The 20473-nt window shown below is 37.4% G+C and overlaps 1 protein-coding gene across 1 annotated transcript in view; it reads left to right on the forward strand.

Moving 5' to 3' along the window:
* The window catches only part of LOC112574270 (receptor-type tyrosine-protein phosphatase kappa-like), a 34752-nt gene extending 14414 nt beyond the window's left edge, over positions 1-20338 (forward strand). Inside the window, exons 11-26 of the mRNA XM_025255216.1 lie at positions 142-314; positions 517-604; positions 1214-1290; positions 1677-1713; positions 2254-2351; positions 5465-5584; positions 6549-6697; positions 7227-7362; positions 7665-7811; positions 9350-9449; positions 9626-9699; positions 11797-11931; positions 12202-12336; positions 12715-12866; positions 13306-13441; positions 14037-20338. Coding sequence (XP_025111001.1) covers positions 142-314; positions 517-604; positions 1214-1290; positions 1677-1713; positions 2254-2351; positions 5465-5584; positions 6549-6697; positions 7227-7362; positions 7665-7811; positions 9350-9449; positions 9626-9699; positions 11797-11931; positions 12202-12336; positions 12715-12866; positions 13306-13441; positions 14037-14093 — 1814 coding nt within the window. The 3' untranslated portion in view covers positions 14094-20338. The remainder of the gene's footprint in view (positions 1-141; positions 315-516; positions 605-1213; positions 1291-1676; positions 1714-2253; positions 2352-5464; positions 5585-6548; positions 6698-7226; positions 7363-7664; positions 7812-9349; positions 9450-9625; positions 9700-11796; positions 11932-12201; positions 12337-12714; positions 12867-13305; positions 13442-14036) is intronic.
* The last annotated feature ends 135 nt before the right edge of the window (positions 20339-20473 follow it).

Below are 20473 nucleotides of genomic sequence, written 5' to 3' on the forward strand. Positions count from 1 at the left end.
CAAAATAAATACAAACACTTTGTATCTACTATTGTTCTTTATAAAAGCACAACATTTAAATTTAAGACATAGTTTATAGGCATTTTTATTTTAGAAAATAGTAGCATGTTACCCAAAGTTTTAAATGCTTCACTTGTTTAGAAACTCTGCAAAAAGAGATTGAGGACAACAACAAGAATGAAGAGATGGCCGAGCCAATATACGCCAATCTGAATGGTCGCAAGCAGTCCTCGCCTGTTAAACTGGAAGATCTACATGCATATATTGTGAAAAACAAAGAAAACAACTGTGATGGGTTCCGTAAAGAGTTTGAGGTAGGGCTTGATCCTCACTTTCTCTTTTTCACACTTGAGGATGGTGGGTAAGTTGACTGACCATTGCTTCATAAACAAAATAGGAAAGGGAAGTGCAGAGTGTAGACAAGTTGTGCTTGAGATTTTGAAGGTTTCACAAAAATGTTAACAGTATGCTTATCATTATTAGTGTACTGTCTACATACTGTTCTTGTTTTGGCAGGAACTACCCATGGGCCTTCTTGCTTTGTGTGAAGTGGCACGTCGACCAGAAAATAAAGCCAAAAATCGTTATGGGAACATTGTAGCATGTAAGTAGTAATTTCTTTAGAGGGTAACTTCAAGGGATCAGTGGAAAATGCAAAACAAATTGTCGAAGACTAAAAATAAATTTTCGTTTTTGCCAGTGGTAACATCTTTCTTGGTTAGAGCACACATGATGTTATGAATGGAGAGTAAAGTTTCCAGTAATGTACCTTTTCACATATACTTGACCTCCCCAATATTTGTGGTAAGCTCAGCGATGACAGCTCTTTTTAGTAGTTTATAGAATTCTTTGTTAAACGGTTAATACAAAACCACTCTGAGTTATTTAGATGCTATTCCATTTTTAAACAACAGTCAAAATAATTATAACTTCAGCTGCACCATGATTATTTGGGGTACAACTGTTGAATCAGAAATTTAGTGATTTCAGTAGTACTGTGATAACTGTACATCTACAACTACATCATCATCAACTGGGGATTAAGTATCATTTATCAGGGCCATGATTTATTCACACTGCATTGAGCTTACCTCCACATAGGGAGATGTTCTACAAATTCAGTTATTATTTTTATTTCCTGGGGCCATTCTGTTATCTACACCCTAAGAATACTGTCGAGTTTGTAGAATAATTAGATCAACTTTAATTTCAGATGACCATTCTCGGGTTGTGCTGGAACCCTTGCTGAATGAACCTTATTCAGATTACGTTAATGCCAGTTTTATGGATGTAAGTAGTTTCATTTCTCTGAGCATTATGCTGCAGCTAACACTTTAAGTGCAGGTTCTACTTTTAAACACCAGGTTCTGCCTTTTTAACTTTATCAAAACCAGAAGTCTGCAATCTGAAATCTTCATAGTGGTTTTGATTGTTCTCCTCTCCCCAAAATGTCTTTTTTGGCTTACTTTCCAATCTAGAAAAAGTCTAGCCATTAATACTCTATTAATAATACATCAAATACCAATTAGTGATTTTTAATTTTTTTTTTTTTTTACAATTGTTTGGTAGGATTGTTGCATAGTGTTTGTATTGTAAACAAAATATAGCTTGTCATCTGAGTCCTGTTTATACCTGATGTTCACTTTTTTAAATTCCTTGTTTGGCTTTATTTACAGGGTTACAACAAACCAAAAGCTTTTGTTGCTTCTCAAGGTAGGTAGTCAACATTCACTTAAATTCAGATTGTAAAAGGATTTTTTTAACTTAAAAAGCAGTTTGCTCTTAGGTCAGGAGAGTACTAAAATATATTGATGTGGCTTTTGTTTTGGATTTTATTCCCCGTTCATGTCTGTAGTTGTGGTTAGATAAGTTATTTCAACAGCTAGGAGAATTAAGTATAACTGGGCTTGAGGGAAGTGTAGGTCACATAATGGGCCTGTTTGGTGATAGGTATTGCTTTGGAGGTTAACATTAGTTTTTATACTCTTTGGTGTTAATCTTGATCTTTATTCAGACTTGAAATTTTAAGTGAAGGTTGTTAACACTGAGTGATACTTTGGCTTGATGCTGTATCTGGAGTCAAATCAGGTCACCTTAAGGAATGCTCATGATTACCATTTTTATTAAAACTCTGATCTAAAGTAATGCTTGGGGTTAATGCCAAGGTGGATATAATAACTTTTTTGTTTTGGTGGAATTGCATCTTGCTGTGGCTTCCTTTAATGTCTTATGCAATTATTCTTGCTTTCAAAGGCCCCAACAAAATGATGATACGGGATTTCTGGCGAATGGTGTGGCAGCAGCGAGTGTCCAAGATTGTCATGCTGACTAATCTGGTGGAGGCTTGTAAGGTCAGTGCCCTTGCTAGCCAGCTGGCTGGTACATGCATACACTTACGCTGTTTTGGACGTGAACATGACAGTTTCATGGACAAATTTTGACTGAAATTTTGAGTCTTTATGATGCTGTATTAGGAAATAGTTTCATTTATATTTATCACTTCAGGACCCATGATATACTATAATGACCATAGATCAAAGATAGGTGCATTCATGTCTATGGAGTTTTCAATACCCTGCATCTAAATATGAGACAGAAATTTGGGTGTCAAGTAGGAAAGACTTCTTTATTTTCTTGTAATGTATCTTTAGGACAGTTTGTGAACCAAATATAAGTATCTAGCCCATGAAGCTAATGAAGTTGAAGGCAGAACTTTCACTGTCCAGCAGGAAGGAATGGACGTTCTAGTGCAGGGAGTTGAGGGCTAGATGGAAACAGCAAAAAAAAAAAGGATGATTTGGGCAGCCAGCACTGCATGTGTTCCTCACCTCCCTCCTTTCTTTCAATATATAACAGTCCCTCCTCCTCCCATGCCTCCACTTCCTTTGGGTCAAATCATTCTTTGCCACTATAAGATAGAAATTCGTCTGTTAAGGCATGTAATTTTAAAATTCTTTATAGCATGTAAATTCATATCAAAGTCTCAAACCTGACTTTTCACTGTCCTTTCCCCCCAAATTCACTAAACCCCCTTTTGCCCTTAGAACATGTTTTGTCAAGAACAGGCATGTTCCATATTCCTTTCACTTGTGAGGTGCTTAGTGTCACAGTGTCTCTAGGGCTTAACCATTGATTTGATGTGACATTTATTTATAGGGCTGACCATTGGTTTTCTCTAGGTACCATGGTTTTCTCTATCCTGTATTAGTCTGTGTATGTGAAAAGAGAACGAAAATGTTATGATTCGGATGATGGGGAATGAATTTATAAGATCAGTGGCGTAGGAACCAGGGGGGCAGCGGGGGCAGCCGCCCCCCCAAGGAAAATACAGGGGGGGCAGGAATATCCTTTTGCCCCCCCAATATTTGAGTCGTAATTCCTCACAAAGAGAAAAGAACTGAAGAAAGGTAGGGAAACGTAGAGAGGAGACGGTCATCACCGTCACAAAAGCGGGCCCTGAGGCAAGTGGAGGCTCTAACACCTCTGACGATCAGATCGGGGACAGTCCGTTGGTATTGTTTGCCATGCTAATTGCAGGCTGTGTTGAAGCCTGAGTGAAGAAAGCAGCCGGACAGTACATCGGTACATCGAGTGTGGTCTCCCTCCCCCCTCCCCCATAATGCGACGCCTTTTCTTTGGCGGTTTTCGTTGGACCAACATAAAACATCCCCCACCCACTCGCTGTCACCCTAAAATTATCTGCTATCGCTTACAACCAAAGGGGCCGCACTGGCCATGGGGAACACAGAAAGCCAGTAACGAATTAGTTGCATACCAATACCCCAGTGAGTCTTGCCAATCAGACAGGAACCCTCACACTTTGTGAAAAGCTAGCGAAGCACGAGGACTTCCATCTTACTAGACACCAACGGTTTAGTGCGAATTGACGGCTTTGACTTCACCTAAGTAAGGCAAAGACTCTGAGTCCCTATATTGGTAGTTTTCTTTAGAGACAGAGAGACTGGTATTATTGCTATCTACGACTCAGGGGGAAGTGCATAAGTAACATTTCCAAAACTACACAAGGGCACTCTTTTATCATCAACGACTGTGGCTGGTACTCAACATAAGTAATCTGTGTTATACTGTTTGGTTTGTATATATGTGTCCGTGTTTTGGTAGATGGCCATAGAACGTGTCGCATCGCTGGCTCAGCACCGTCGGGTAGCGGATCGAGCGAGGAAGGGGATGGCCCTGCGGCCATTCCCACCCTAGTTTCGTCCCCTGGCCACGGTGGTCTGGCCAGTTTATGGCCCTTAATTATACGGTAGCCTTGCGTCCCTTCCTCTCTGGTCTCTTTGGTTCTCTTTGGAGTGGATGGGGCTATTTTCCCACGGTGTGCGGACACCGAGTTCAGGTATGGGGTTGTGCCTCTTTGTAACGTGTATTATCTCGCGGACGCTGGACCCTGTGGGTAGGGAAAGAGCCTATAGAAGAGTTTTTGCGCTGGAGGAGAGACCTGTGCCCGTCTCTGGGAGTAGTCGGGGGTTTGCCACGTGCTGTGTGGACTGTCGCTGGAACTGGCGTGGTGTCTAGAAGAGGGTCCCAGCAACCAGCGTATTTTCCCCGCGTTTGTTGTGAGATAGAACAAAGCGTGTCACGAGCCGTTGGGTGAGTAGGCTTAATTAATCTTTACCTTTGTTTTTCCACCCGATGGCTACCCTGGCCAGTATGCAGAACGCAGTTTTTTCTGCCTTAAAACGAACAAAAACATACCTGAGAAGCTCCATGACACAAACGCGCTTGAATAACTGTCTCATTATGCATGTATTTAAAGAGAGGGTTGATCTGCAATGGAGTTCATTAATAGAAATCACCGAAGACGCAGTTTTTTTTTTGGAACACTGACTTGCCAACCTTGATTAATATGATTTATATGATTATAACGTTTATCACATTTCTTGTGAATGCTTTAGCCGGGGAGTCATTCTTTAATTTGTTTTTTCTTATTTAATGCTGCTTTGCCTTTTAACAATAAAGCAGCGTGTTGTGATGCTACCACTGTGTACGTGCGTGCGTGCAGTACCCCCCCCCCCCCACATCCTTTTTCACGTAATGTGCGAGCGCGAACGCCGTTCACTGTCAGCAGGGAGTTTGCCCCCCCCAACGCCGAACATCTTCCTACGCCACTGAAGATGTATTTGATGCCTAGGTGTATGTATAGCCTTGAGCCACCTTCGATGGTATAACAACACTATAAATAATAGTGACAATTATTATTCTGCCATAGGATTTATTGGTTTTGACAAAGATCTCAAGAGATATGGGTTGAACTTTCGAGAAAGGTTTGACAATAGATTCAAAATCCAATAGCTTTGGAATGGATGTACATAATAGATCTCTAGAATATCTCTTGAGGTCTGTACCCATTTGCAGAGAACCCAACATTGCTACATCTTAGGTAACTTTACTTCCGGTTTACAACTATTGCCTCAGAATAAATGTTGAATAAACTTGATTTCAGAAAAAATGTGAGCAGTACTGGCCAGATGATGGAACCATGAAGTACGGAGATGTCACAGTTCGCATTGTGGATACAGCAAAGTATACAGACTTCATCATTAGAACTTTTGAAATATCTAAGGTAACTCTCCAAACTGAAATGCATGTATTTTTTTGTATAGTGCTGTAAAAGAGACTGCGAGGTAATGCTTATGTGCCTTTGTGTGACACAGAATGAGAAAGTACAATGTTCTCCATCTGATACTGTTTTTTCTTCCATGTGCATCATGATGTGAATACCCTTGTGCATCTTGGTTCTTGCCTGTATCTACAACCACCAGTGTGCTGCATTGAAACATTGTGTAGATGAGCATGAAACACAAAAGAGAAGCATCTGTACTGCAGTAAATGGGAAATGCAGGGTGTCCAGTTAAATATGTGCATGGAGCTAATTTAGAACAGTGAAGAACTAATGCATTAATTTTGTATTTTATGATAGTTGGTAGTTGAGTGTCCCTTTATCTTATACAAATGCCGTACTCGATGCAGAACAGATTGGTAGAAAGTGTAGAAACAGAAATAACTCTTTAAGACTCGTGTCATGTGATCTAAAGGACAGAGCATGTGACTTCAGTAAAATATGTTTTTGTTGTGGATTCTTATTATCATCAAAGATGCTTTGTAAATTCTTCCCAATATAAAAATAATTATGTAAGACTGTAGTGACTCATCTAGATATCCCGTCTGATGCATCCAGCAGGGGATAGACCTTGATAGGGTCTTCTGTTCCATCTCTTTTGTCCCCATGTGTCATTTGTAAGCTGCTGTGTTGACCCAGACCACAGTCAGACAATAACCACATAAATCACTTTGTTACAACTGGATCTTATAGCATTTGAAAGAAACACCATATGCAGATGGGTCCTGGCTAAAATGATCATAAGCATGCTTTCATTCTGAATGGACACTGAAGCCCAGAATTGGTGAAAGCTTACACAGTCAGTTTTGTATTTCAGAGAGAAAGAGGGCATTGTGTGGGTAACCAATAAAACAATTCATGAACAGCTTGTTTGTAAAACCACTAAGTTACAAGTGCTGTATTTCAGGATGATAATAGCCGCATTGTCAAGCAGTTTCACTTTTGCACATGGTCTGACCATGGTGCCCCTACCTATCCCACTACACTGCTGGCCTTTAGACGAAAAGTGCAGAGTTTCAACCCTGAGAGTACTGCGCCTATTCTGTGTCATTGCAGGTGTGTGCATGTATGTGTCTGCATGCATGTGTCGGTTTTCTTGGGTTTTTGTTTTTTGCATGCCCTTTGAATGCAAGGTGCATTGCAAAATAAGAAAGTTTAAGAGTAGTCAGATGAGTAATTGCAGATTCTGGCTGAAGAATCACATCTTTAAAAGTAGCCTGAAGGATAGGGGAGTTAGGAGAAGGTGATATCGTGGAGCTATTTATGCCATTATGTGCAAGTTGAAAGTAGGTTTGCGTGAAGCCCAATCCAGGAAACTCTTTTCATTAGTCTGTCTGCATGAGGGGAAAATTGCTTTTCGATGAATTAGCATACACTTGCTGATAAAAAAAAAAATTCTTTTATGATTGTCATGGGCCCATGTTTATGCACTGTTTTGCAACATAATGTTTTACTTGAGGAACTTGCATTGAGTGATTTCCATTTATACAAGCCTGTGGGAGCATGCTGCCCTTGCAAGTAGTGTTAAAAAAAGGAGTGGGACCAGTCAGTGTTAAGGATAAACTTGTTCTTTCACTTTTCTCAGTGCTGGGATTGGCAGGACAGGAACCTACATTGGACTTCATTATCTGTTGGACCAAGCGATGGCCGAAGGACAGGTAGATGTACTCCAGGCAGCACACAACATGCGTAGCAACCGCGTCAACATGATCCAGACCTGTGTAAGGCGTTTTTTGGTTTGTTTTTGTACACTTCTTCATATCCCAGGCTGATGTGCCATGCATTTGCTTGAACAAAGACTTGCAACTGATGTTGTTGCTTGTTGTCTGGTTATGTTAAAACTTTTTCAAAGTTACATTGTTTATGTGTGACTGCAATTACCAATTCTTACAACATTTCAGAAAGAATTTGTAAGGATTTGTTTTTTGGTATATGAATCATTTATTTACCATAAATTACACTCTTTCATCGTGGCTGAAGACATATTTTTATCAAGATTTTTTTTATCTTTCTTATGTTTTAGGAACAATATATTTTTGTGTATGATGCCCTGTTGGAAGCGATCAAAGCCAAAGACACAACCATTCCTAAATCATCCTTCCGGGCAGCATTTGAGGAAATGAGTCAGAATGAAAATGGGAATGAAACTTCTCTGGAAAAGCAGTATGAGGTAAGTCGTTAGTTCTCTCCTTTAGCTCGTTGCATCTTTTATTATTCTTCACAGCTTCTCTACTCAGTCTACTTGGCTAATTATTATTATTAAAGCAGATTTATATAGCACAATAAACTACCGCAGAGTCGACTCAAGGTGCTATACAAAACAAAATACTTCAAAACAGATGGACACAAAAACCACATTCAAACAAAGACCAAACTTATTAACAAACAATTATATAGAAACAATGCAACTAACAAAAGCACAAGGTAGAAAAAGAAAAAGCTGCACACAACCATAAACACAACATCTAAAGGATAACAGTAAGAGAACCATGATGAGGCAGAGTCTACAGCTGTTAACTAAACCATTTGACAAATGTCAACAGGCACAGTTATGATGCACACAACTCCAGACACCCACAGTGTGCATGAATGCATGTCCACATGACGACAAAGACAAGCAGACACATAACTACCAATGTCCAGCATGCACACGTAAATTACTGGAAGAGGAGTTGCCTCAACACCAAGGCTGTGCACAACAGTTCACAAGACATCAGAAAGTTTCAGTCCACGCTGCTGAGACATGTTGATCCAGGATCTAAAACAAGTGGTTCAGAGATGAGAACTTGTCAAATTTGGCATGATGGAAGTGCAGAAAATATGGCAGTAGAGACAGCTAGTCAACAAAATCATGTGACAAATGGCACGAAGAAACTGTTACGAAGAGGCTGGCTTTCGATGGGATAGAAGAAGGCCATAGTTGGAATCAAAAAGCTGTAGCCAAGCAAATCATTTAACAGGAAGATGAAGAAGCATCTGTAAAATACTAGGCAAGAAACTTGAAGCAGGTCGTTAATTGTAGACAATAAAAATAAATGCAAATTTTGTAAAGTGCATACTCACACTCCTAAGGAGTATGCTCTTAGCACTTAAGAACAAACACAAAACATGTACAGCATATGAGGGACAGAAAAACAAACAGCGTATGAACTAAAAAAAAAGATTAAAAAACCGTACTAAACGAAGAATAAAATCAAATGCAGAAAACACAAAGAGGAACCAAATAACAAGAACAAGATCTGAGAGTAACAGGATATTGCAAAAGGAAGGATGTGAAAAAGGACTAGCATTATGGCAAAGGTTGTTAATAATAATAAGATGTAGAACAAAATAATTAACTAGTGACAAAGATGTAGAATAAAATCACAAAATAGTAAAAAAAGATGTAGAAAGAAGAACAGTGGGAGGACTTGCTGTGTTCTGATAGTAAAGGGCGATAACAGTAGATGTAACGATAACGACTCCAGAAAATTAGGTTAGTGACATCAGGAGAATACAGGGACAGTATTGAGTAATCTTGAGAATATGAAGACAACAACAAATACAGAGAGCTCTGACCCCTTCAGCCAGGTAGGCAAGGGGACATCACTCTAAACAAAATAATAGATGTCTGAATAAGCACGTCCAATATACTGGCATGATGTGATGAAAATGTTAACGTTTTGTCATAACAGATCATTTTCTTGAAGTTGGAAATTTTTTCTTCAGATTGTGCAGCTGTTATCCCCCACCATTGACAGATCCGAATGTTCAGCAGCTCTAATGGAGGAGAACCTGGGAAAGAATAGATTCAGGAATGTATTACCAGGTGAGATTATTATGATGTAGTGCAAAGGAAAAAGTGGCAGCATATAAGAACATGCTGAGGATCAGTGGCTGCTTTCAAACTGGTGCATATCTGAAATTGTCATTCATGCCAAACACAGTTGGACCACATCCTATTGTGTTAACTTGGCATAACATTTTATTCTCTTTCCATTCCAGTGAACCGTAGCAGACCATTTCTTTATACTCCAGTGGATGGCTGCAATGATTACATAAATGCTGTATTTCTTTCAGTAAGTGAAGTAAATATTTAAATTTTAATGATTTTTATTTTTTTGCTCTTTTGTGTCATGCAGATTAAAATAACCTGTTTTCATTTGTTACTGTCTTGAAGTATCATTACTATAAGTTTGAAGTTAATTGTATGAACAACACATTTTTTCTTATCTGCTGAAATTATTGTTTATAGATAACTAATAGAAAATTCTTTTGTTTTGGTTCTTGTCAGTTTTTTTAAAATGTTTTGTTACTTTTTCATAGCATTTCTTAAATACGCTGGTCAACAAATTTTTACAAAGTGTCATGTTACGAAAATAAAATTAGTCATTTCTTATCAAATTTTATGTGCTCAACAGGAATATTACCATCAAAATGCAAGTATTGGCTCTAGGTTTTTTTTAAATTTGCAATAAGTATTGTGCACATCACGAAAAGCATCATAAGAGTGATTGACCTCTGGTTAGCACCTGTAAAAACTCGTCATAGATTACGCTTTAGGTTTCTTTGCCTGTCTCATGTACAGCTGTTCGTGAACATCTCTGGGGGAGTGTCCAGCAGTAGTCAGCCATCCTGGTAGTGGACAGTTTTCCCTGGTATCTTTTTTCCGTTGTGATATCTTGATGAAAATGTTGGTCATGTTCATTACATGTTCATTTCAGTTGTCAGTAAGAAAAGAAAATTCAGATGGGAATGAAGGAAATAGATCTTTAGAGACATATTGCAGCCAAGTTTCTGATACTGCATGAGCATGTCTTCTACTAGTTCCTTGTAGTTTTCTGCCTTAACATTCCAGAGAAAGTTTGTAGACAATAGACGAAAGCATTCCATCCATGATCCTGTCCAGGTAAAAGGGCAACTATCTTCAAATCACCACAGAGGTGCCAGCTGTACTTGTGATATTCAATGGAATTCGGTATTTGCTTTAAGTTATTGTAAGTCTCTTTCATGTGGACAGCATGTGCTACTGGAATAGATGGAAGACGGTGTCCATTGTGCAAAAGCACACAGTTTCGAAGAGTGTACAAATAGTCTCCATTCTTGTGGTCCATGAATGATTTCTAAGGCATTCATGAAAGTCTCAATATCGGAACAGAATTCTGTGTTATTCTTGGATGTCTAAATCACAAACCCAATCATTTAGTTCTTCCTGCGTCGCTCTGTGTGGGGTTGATAATGCACCACAGTAAAAAAATCTGGATTATTGCTGACTGACCAGGAGAAGAAGAGGTTGGCTCACCATTGTCCTCATCAGCTGAATCAAGAGAATATTCTGCTGGAGGTATTGGAATAGGAAGTCCTTCATCATGTGGAACTGGTCTCAATGCAGATGGAATGTTTGGGTAGACTATTCCCGACTTCTTTTGCTTCATTATCCCTCCAGAAAGCAGAGGAACCAAACAGAAGTAATAGTCATTTGTGTGGTTGCTCTGCTCTCTCCACACCATTGGGACTGCTAATGGCATTGGTTGTCTTTTGCCATTCAATCACTGTGAAAGCTGTGTTGTACACGTAGCACAGCATATATGCGGAGCCCAAGGCTTGTCTTTGTCGCCAGTCTTGCATCTGAAGTAAAGATCATTTGCCTTCTTTACTTGAAAAGTGATACTTTTCTTGTGGTTGGCAAATGTCACTTCCCCACAATATTGTACGTAAATGGATAAAATAATAACAGGTTTATGTAACAGTATCTTAAACTTTATCCCACGAAGTCTGAAATATTATGAAAGGCTCTACCTTTCTGGCTGGTCTTTCTGACGTCATCTTCAGCAGCCACTTCACAGTAGTGTGCATTGTGTGCATTGCATCAGAAAATGATGCAATAAACTCTGGATGACCTATGCATGACGGTATTACACAATGTGATGCAACATGACATCTTTCTAGGCTTATTTAGGATGCTGTTACAGTCCTAGTGGATACATTTACACAGTGAAACATAGAAAATGAACTAAATCGAACATCTTCAAAACGAGAGCCAATAAAAGTTTTTCGTGGTCATATTCATTTTCAGCACACCAAGATATTGCAGATTAGGATCTTTTTAAGTTGGTAATAATTTCAGTGTTGACCAGTGATATCAGTCAATGCTTAATGTATTGCTTTTTCTTCAGAGCTACACACAGAAAGACAGGTTTATTGTGACACAGATGCCTTTACCTAACACAGTGGCGGACTTTTGGAGAATGATTTATGACTACAACTCTGATGCCATTGTCATGCTTAATGAGTTTGATAGGAATGACAAGGTAAGCAAAATGCTTTTGCTATGTGCAGTTTCTAGAAAACACATGCATTTAATAAAATAGTACAGATTGGCTACAGAGCTAGAGATTCTTGTGACTAAAAATAATCGCTCAGCAGACAAACACTCTTGTGTCCTTTTTTTGTTTTTCCATATCTTATATCCAGGATGACACCAGCTAATATATTTTGTAACCAATAGGAGACAGCAGAAAAATCATTATATCATGAATTAAATGTATGTTGACATTTACATCAACCTGATTGTGTGCTAGTCCTGTGCACTGTACTGGCCAGAAGAGTATGGCTACACAGAGGAACATGGGCCCCTGAGTGTGGAACTGCTGTCCTCATCTGATGTTGACCCAGATGTCACCCTTCGAATTTTTAAGCTCAGTCACATGGGCAAGGTATTTTTTCAGATGTGCTTTTCATTTTTAATTTTATTGAGCATTGAAATGTTTTTGTAGCATTCAGTGAGTTAAGAAATGCTGCATTTTCAGATGAAACTTTTAATACATTCTGTTTTTCGAGATGGCCTTTTCCTAGAAACTGAACGACTAAAATACTGAAACTAAATTGCAAGGTATAATTGGTTATGTCTTTAAACTTAATCCTTTGGCTGTTTTTTAATAAGTCCCTGATATTTTTATAGCTTTAAAATAAAATGCAAGCATTCTGGTTAAAGGAACTTAACTAACTTGCTTTTCGTGTTTTAAATAAATTACTTTATTGTATTTTTGTTGGAATCTGACAAATCTAATTGGTATGGTGAAAAATGTTTACAGGGTGAAGAACGAGCAGTCAAACAGTTTATGTTCAAATCATGGCCCGACTATAAAATGCTGCCTAACTCTGTGACCTCGTTGCTACGGCTACATCGCCAGGTTACTGACTGGTACAAGCAGAATGGCAAGGGACCAGTTACCATTCATTGCATGTGAGTCTTTGTGGGCTAACAGAATAGCTGAGTAGCATTTTGCCCCCAATAAATTCTGAGCTTTATGTGAAACAATTATGGTAAGATGTGCAGATGTAGTGACATTTTGTTCACAAACAATCATGTCTTCCACTAATGTGTAACTCAGGGTTTAAAGGGTTAATGAAGAGAAATTAGAATAAATTTGTACGAATCTAGAAAATGAATTTTTCTCTTTATCTATTTTTATTTATTCTGGATCATTCAGATTCAAACGATCCTGTTTTAGTCTCAAAAAAATAAAAGTGGCCTCCCCTCCCCTTAAAAAATTGTTAACTAGCACTTTGATGCTTTAGGCTGAAAATGTTTTGCTGTGGTGGTTAGGCTCTGCCCCTGTAGGGTGAGTGTTAATAGTTTAAGATGTTTTTAGATGATCTCTTTTACCGACACTGGGTTGCAGGAACGGAGCTAGCAAGAGTGGCATTTTGGTGGCTACATCTCTGATACTGGAAAGACTGGAGCTTGACCTTGAAGTTGATGTCTATCAGGCTGTGAAGCAGATACGCATTAATCGCCCTCAATTCATTGAGAGTTTTGTAAGCTGTCTTTCTTTAGATGGTTCACCTGCCTTTTCATGTTGAGGGTTTCGTTTAAAAATAATGATAAAAAAATATATCCTTAATTTGAAACTTGGTTCAAAACAATTTTTTAAAAAATATACTATTTTCAGTCATAAAATTTTCTTTGAGTACTTATTAGATAACATAGCTACTAGCTTTTAATGTTATCTGGTATAGTATGAAAAGAAGATTTGAAACTCAACTTATCCATGTGTAGTTCTTCGGTATTTTTTCCTCTGACGTTTTAAAAAAAACAAAAAACCTTAAGCCCCTTTCATAGCCACGGGCCCAAGTACTCCACTCCCTGCTGTCCCTCCCTCTTGTCAGACCTGCCAGTAGATACATCATATATGGGAATTTTAGGCTGATATTTCCTAGCTTTCTAATCCATGTGTAGAATTCACTCAAAACTGGATATAAACATTTTATTGTACATTTTATACTTCACTAAATAAAAACCTATATTGCTTCATCACCGATTGTATATTGCTGTATCACCGGTTGTATATTGCTGTATCACCGGTTGTATATTGCTGTATCACTGATATAGAATGTTGTTCTTTTGTTTTAGGAGCAGTACCAGTTTCTGTATCAAATGGTTCTTGAATATCTGGACAGTCAAGAATGACCACCGATTTGATGGTGCTGCAGTGCAAGCAACTATTTTGTGCATTTTATCATGAGCAGTGTTCACGAATGAACTGTGCGTGTTACAACCCACCATGGCCATAGGGATGGCACACACACAAAAAAAATGTTGCACAGAGCATTTAAGTGCATTCAAGCTTCTGCTCATGACACAAAGTTTGCCAGGTTGTGCCTCATTAGTTTTCATCATGCTTGTGACTAGATTTTTGTTGCCTGCAGGATTCCATTTTCTTCGTGAGATGCAGTTTGAAATGCTAGAGATTGGAGATGTTGCACGGCTGTGGTCTCCATGGGCTTCCGTCATTGTGAGAGGAGGAGTAGCATGCACAGAAATGCTTTAAAGAGATCAAAAGAAGCAGCAACAGAAGTTTAGGGGCTTTGAAATTTATGAGTTGCATAAAAAGTGTTCTGGTGTTGGTCATTGGCTCTGATGGCATTATTGAGTTGTGTTCAGTTTTGAGGTTATTGACTTCATTTATAAAAACTTCAGACTGTCATTTTCTTAAAGATAAAACCACGCTTGAAGGGCTGTTGTCCTTTTGGAAATGATGTCATGCAGGGTAATTTTATTTATTCTTGGGTTTCATGATCATTGAGAATACTGTGACTATTACCTAGCAAAGAAGCATAAGATCAGACAAGGAGAGCATTGGCTGAGGGTGGCAGGGAAGGAAGCCATATAGTAAGCTCTGGCCATTGTCATCAACATTAATCTCAAGCCCAGAATTTCTGTGTTGAAAATATGGCTCGATCAACAATCACCTGGAAGTTGAGCACTGTGAGCTTCTTGTAATAAGCAATCAGCTACATATAATTTCTTGTAGAAAGGCAGATTTGAAAACTATTGTTGCCAGATAATGTTATTTGAAGGTAGTTGATTTATTTCACAATTTACCAAGTTGAGTGTTAATAAATATAATTAACATAAAAAGGCATTGATGGAAATAATGACTGGTAGATGATGATTATGCCTTTTTATGTAATGTGACATTTTAGTTCAATTTCTTCCTCTTGAAAGTGATGAGCTATACTGGGCGAACACTGAAGCTTCCAGATCAACGCGTTTTTCTGGTCTAAGGGAGGGAATTCACATTTGCAAATAGTTGCAGAAATAATACACGACTACTACCTTTTTTTTTCCCACGAATAATATGTTTTAATAGAATTTTTTTAAATATGTGTGTGAATTTGAACAAAAAGTGGCTTCATGTGGTAAAAACATTTGAGCTGGAAATTGCACAGTATGGGTAAAGTGTTGATCTTATTACTGTTGTGTTTGAATACTTTTTTACAGTTCGGCTTAACCCCCAACTAGTACTCCATGCCTACTGTAGGAGGAACAAAATACTTGAAAAATTTTTTCTGTTGAGGGTTGGTAAAGATCAAACTGTCACAAGCTGAATTGTTGCCAAGTAGAGCAATTGTAAATAAACTGAAGTTTAAAAGGATAGAATATGTTAAATCAGATTTGGTGTGTTGAGTTGGAGATGTATAAAAGCCAGTATTTGTGACAAAAATTTCAAATTGACAATATTAACGAAAAAGATTTTGCTGGATTTAAGTCTAAAGAAGTATGTTTGCTGATAACAACACTGTTAATTTTTGTTGTTTTGTTTTACTGATTATTCAGGTCATTCCACATTTTGTGCATGTACATTTGTTATCTACGCTTATGCACAGAAAATATTCCACATTCTTTTTGCTGTCCGATCAAACAGAAAAACAGATGCCCAATCACCACTTTAGATGGGACATCTCTCCACATTGTATTGATCTGTTTTTTGTGCACTATTTGTAATTATAACAATGTTAAAGCATTTTGCAATAACATATACAGCTGTCGGAGCAAAGCATTTTATAATTTCCACTTTGTGGTTACAAGAGACTTTCTTTTGTCGGTTCATAAAAGAAAGCATTACATGGTTGGTTTACATGATCTGTTGTTCTTCATCATACCATGTAGATGTGAGGTTCCCAGCCTGGACATCTTTTCCATCATAGCCCCTTTTACTTTGTTTTTTATTTTTCTTGGCTGAACAAAAAGTGTTATGCAGCATATAGTTGTTCACCCTATTTTTGCTGTGGAGCAAAGAGGTGCCTTTTCATTTTTAAAGGACTTGAACTAAAGGTGGTGAAGAATCACAGCATGTCATGTTGCTTGATAGCGTAGGTGTTTGCAAGATCTCTTAATTAAAGGGCCAGCCTAGTTTCGGTGCTGGGATCTATATTAACCCATGCCTGTTGAGGTTGGACCTGTTGTTTTGATTAATAGGATCGGTGCAGTTGTTAAGGTTAGAGTTACAGGGAGCACGTTAGTAGTGTAGGAAGGAAACAACTACCTTGAAAACACTGCAAAGAAGAACAAGTTCTTTTTACAAAGTGAGCAAGCTGTACCTGAGTACATTCTTGATAAAGGCTTCCCATCTTAGTCTCGCATTATAGCTAGGATTCTCCTAACCTTAAGCTCTCATTATAGTTAAGATTCTCCTAATATTTATATCTTTCTGCTGCTGCCAAAACCAACCTGATCCTACCCTAATTATTCTTGTATCTTGCCACTAGCAGTTTTCTTGGTCACTGTCATTGCACCAAAGCATGTAGTGATTCGGAGTGCTGCTTGGGTTTTGTTCTCTCTTGTGAAGTAAAGTTGCTCTAATTCACAGTGACACCCATATTCACATAAGCTTGATTCAATATCACACCTTGAACTGTGCATGCATGTGTAAGAGATATGAGTGAGAGAGATTGTTAAGTACCAAAATATGTGCACAGATCATTATTTGAATCATGTTTTTATGTTCCTGTGTTTTTAAAAACTGTTGTCTCTGCCATGGTACAGATATTAGTAAAAGTATAAATATGTAGATACAAATGGTTATAAATATTTATGACTTTGTTATTAAGAAAATTATTTGATTTCATCAGATTTGCAAACTGTTAAGCAAGTTGCTGGCTGATTTGCCTGACAGGTTTGTAGATGATGCTTCAGCACCTGGGAAAGAACAATTTAATTTGCAAATGTACTATCGTGGATGGAAAGGCTCTGAAAGCTGTATTATATGTGTGAAGCATTTAAAGTGTTGATTCAAATTTAATTTGCAAAAGTTTGCTAAATTCCATCAAACAGATGCATGCACTTGGATGTATATGTGAGTATTGTGTATTACATGGTGGATTGTATCTGCATTATCTTTGTATTCTTGTAATTAGAACAGTACCGATGAAGTGGTGACACAGGAAATTGTCAAACTTGTTCATTTTGTTCAGTCTTAGAAGACAAGGTATAGTGAATGTATTATCTTTACACAGCAGTTTCTGTTAGCATGAGATAATGTCATCAGATCCCTAATTTTTCTCTTTACATTTTTTAGTGGATGCATAATTATTAAATGTTTTATTTTCTGTTTTGGCATTAGGAATAATTAGAGATGATTATTAGCCACCCGGTACCTGCATCACATTTTACAGTATCAATATTTTGCAAAAAATTCTTGCTTTGAAATTCTTTTCACAACAAAGATTGGCATAAACTTCATATAATTATAACTGCTTTAAATTAACAGCTTATGGGATGCATTGCTTTAATCCAGATATATAGTATGTGATTGTTGTACATGGGACTTCAACACAAACCTGTGCATTTGGTTGATTGCAGGTGGCCATAACTGATGAATAGGGGGTGATGAAAATCACCACCATATATCAGAATACCTCAAGAAGATTACTATCTAAATACGTAGGCATTGCAAGACATGCTTCACTAAATAAAGAACTGAAAACAGTTTTATTGTTAGAGCTGGAAAATGCCCCATTTCGGAGGATGAAGTTGTGATAAGTGTCCGATAATGGAATAAAGAACTAAACAATGTCAAGAAGCTTTATATAGACAAAAACCTGATTGCTTCATAGATACCTGAACATATCCTAGAGTAGTTGTTTGATGTAGTAATTTGTTAATGGAAAGCATTTCAATATACAGATTGAAGCTGAAGCACTTGTCCCAACTTTTTCCCATGAAGGAAAGAGGGAGGGAAGGTTGGGGGAGGTTAAAAGTTTTTTTTTTTAAGTTAAACATGGCATCATGGTGCATTTTGCTGTTACAAAAAAATCTAAGGTTGTGATTTTTGATATGAAATATTTTTCTTAGTATATAAGTATAATAGAAAATGAATGAGCAATTTTTATTGTTTAAATCTAAAATAGTTAAAGAATCTGCATAGGGTTGTAGCGAAGCATAATCTTCTTTGTTGAGGTTTGTATCTGTTTATTTTGCCAGTAGTTTTAGTCATATTTAGGGCCATGAAGACCTGCTTGTTGTGTCCTAGGATATTTTGTTTTCACCACTGTTATATTGTGTATTTTTAATGATTTTAGCAATATGGATCATCGTCCTTGCCTTGAGTTGCATTTAACGCGTTGATGCATGTTTGTAGGATTCCTATGCTTGTGCCTTTGTAATTACTTAAAACTCATTTTTTTTTTAGGCTTCTTTGCTGTATTGCTTTGCAAGTCTTGTAATAATCCAGGTCCTGGAATACGAACAGTTTACATTGATTCTTTCTACAAAGAAATGCTTCAACTCTTGTAATGATTTAGATAAACACTGCAAAATACGAACTCCTTCCCGCACAAAAATTTACAAATAACACAAAAAAAATCAACCTCAAAACAAAATGGCAGTGTACTGTGTAAAATTGCAGAACCATTCATGGGTCTTTGGTACCCTGGTCAGTGAGGCATTTTTTTCCTCCAAAAATATTGTATGCTTACATTTTAGCACAAATGATTTATGTAAATAATGTTTATAACAAAAAAAACTGACCTCTTATTGATTGGTTTAAAAGAACACAAAAAAATATACAGAAGACATCCAACTTACAATCCTTGAAAAGCTCAGCATTGAGCCTGTGTACTTAATAGTCATTTAGAAAGTTCATTTAAACTACTTTTTAGCAAAATTTAACAATGTTTACAATATCTAATCCTAAATGCAGAAGCTGGTGACAATTGTGACCTAATCGTACATGATGGATTTTAAGGCTTTTTTTTTTTTTTTTTGGAAGCTGTAATCAAAGATTTTTTTTAATAACAGTAAAACAGCCTTTGATTCCCAGCAGAACACTGTCATTGTAGTTCCTTGAACCCACCTTAAGAAAGTTCTGCACTTTACAGTTGCAGTTTGTCACTCAGTAAACATTCCATCTTTTGTTTTCTTTCTTCACCCACCTTGAGAGCTGCGAAGCTTGTTTTATTTATGTACAGTATTCTTCAGTTTTGGAGAGGGCCTTGAAACAAGGGCACATGATAGGATTTGTGACTATGCTTTGTGTGGCTTTGCTTTTTTTTTTTCAGAATTCTATGCCTTTCTCCAAATGTCTCTTATTTTACCAATGTGCTTATGAGACATTCGTCATGATCATAGTGATGCGGATAAAACTAAAATTTACAAATATTTTTGGTTGTAAGAGCACTAGCTGTATGGTCAGTTTTTAGGCTTAGGTATTGGTTTGTGTGCAGAAGCAACAAAATGCTAGCTCCAGTGGATGTCAGCTATGCCAGGGGAGATGGCATATGGCGATCATTAATGTGCACTTGGTCATTTGATACAGAATATTTGCATAGTTTTTACATATTCTTGTCCTATTTATGGGAGCTGATAGGCTGTGGATATCATCCATACAACTGCATTGTGATAAAGGTGTGATTAGTGTGGACTAGATGTTGAACAGATTTACTGTGAAGCTCTAGCTTAATTGCATGCACTCTTTTCATATATTTTTAATTTCACTGCATTTGTGCCATTATTTTATGACTTTGGTGTCTTTTTTTTTCATTTCATTCCAATTTTAGTAACATGGAGCTTACCATTCCTCATTGTTAGTTCTTTTACAAGCTTTTTTTTTAAGCATGTACATGTGATGCTGTAAAAGCAGCTGTCAGTGGACTTTTTCCCATTTTATTCCCTGCACATATTTGCTATGAATTGCTTGATAAAAGCTCTCACCATAAAATGCATCATGCTTGTAGTCTAAAAATTCCATTATAATTTCCAAGTTCAGATATTATTTTATGGCTGCTTTGACAAGTTAGTTTGGTTTACAGCAAACAAATGGCCATTATTGTGAAACAAGGGTGAAGTCATATTTGCAATATTCAGTATTTTCCTATTAGGATTATACCAAGCACAGCTTTTTCTGTTCAATTAAATTGTGCTTGTAAGGGAAACTGCTTGTCTGCATATCTGTATGTGTATGTGTGCTTGTATGTGTATAATTTATTTTACTGATTTTCATCTATTGCAGAAGCTAAGCATTTTAATGTCTGTTTCCCCTATCGTAAGTGTGCTGTCAATATTTTAGC

Source organism: Pomacea canaliculata, linkage group LG10, assembly GCF_003073045.1.
Source record: "Pomacea canaliculata isolate SZHN2017 linkage group LG10, ASM307304v1, whole genome shotgun sequence".
Lineage (NCBI taxonomy): Eukaryota > Metazoa > Mollusca > Gastropoda > Architaenioglossa > Ampullariidae > Pomacea > Pomacea canaliculata.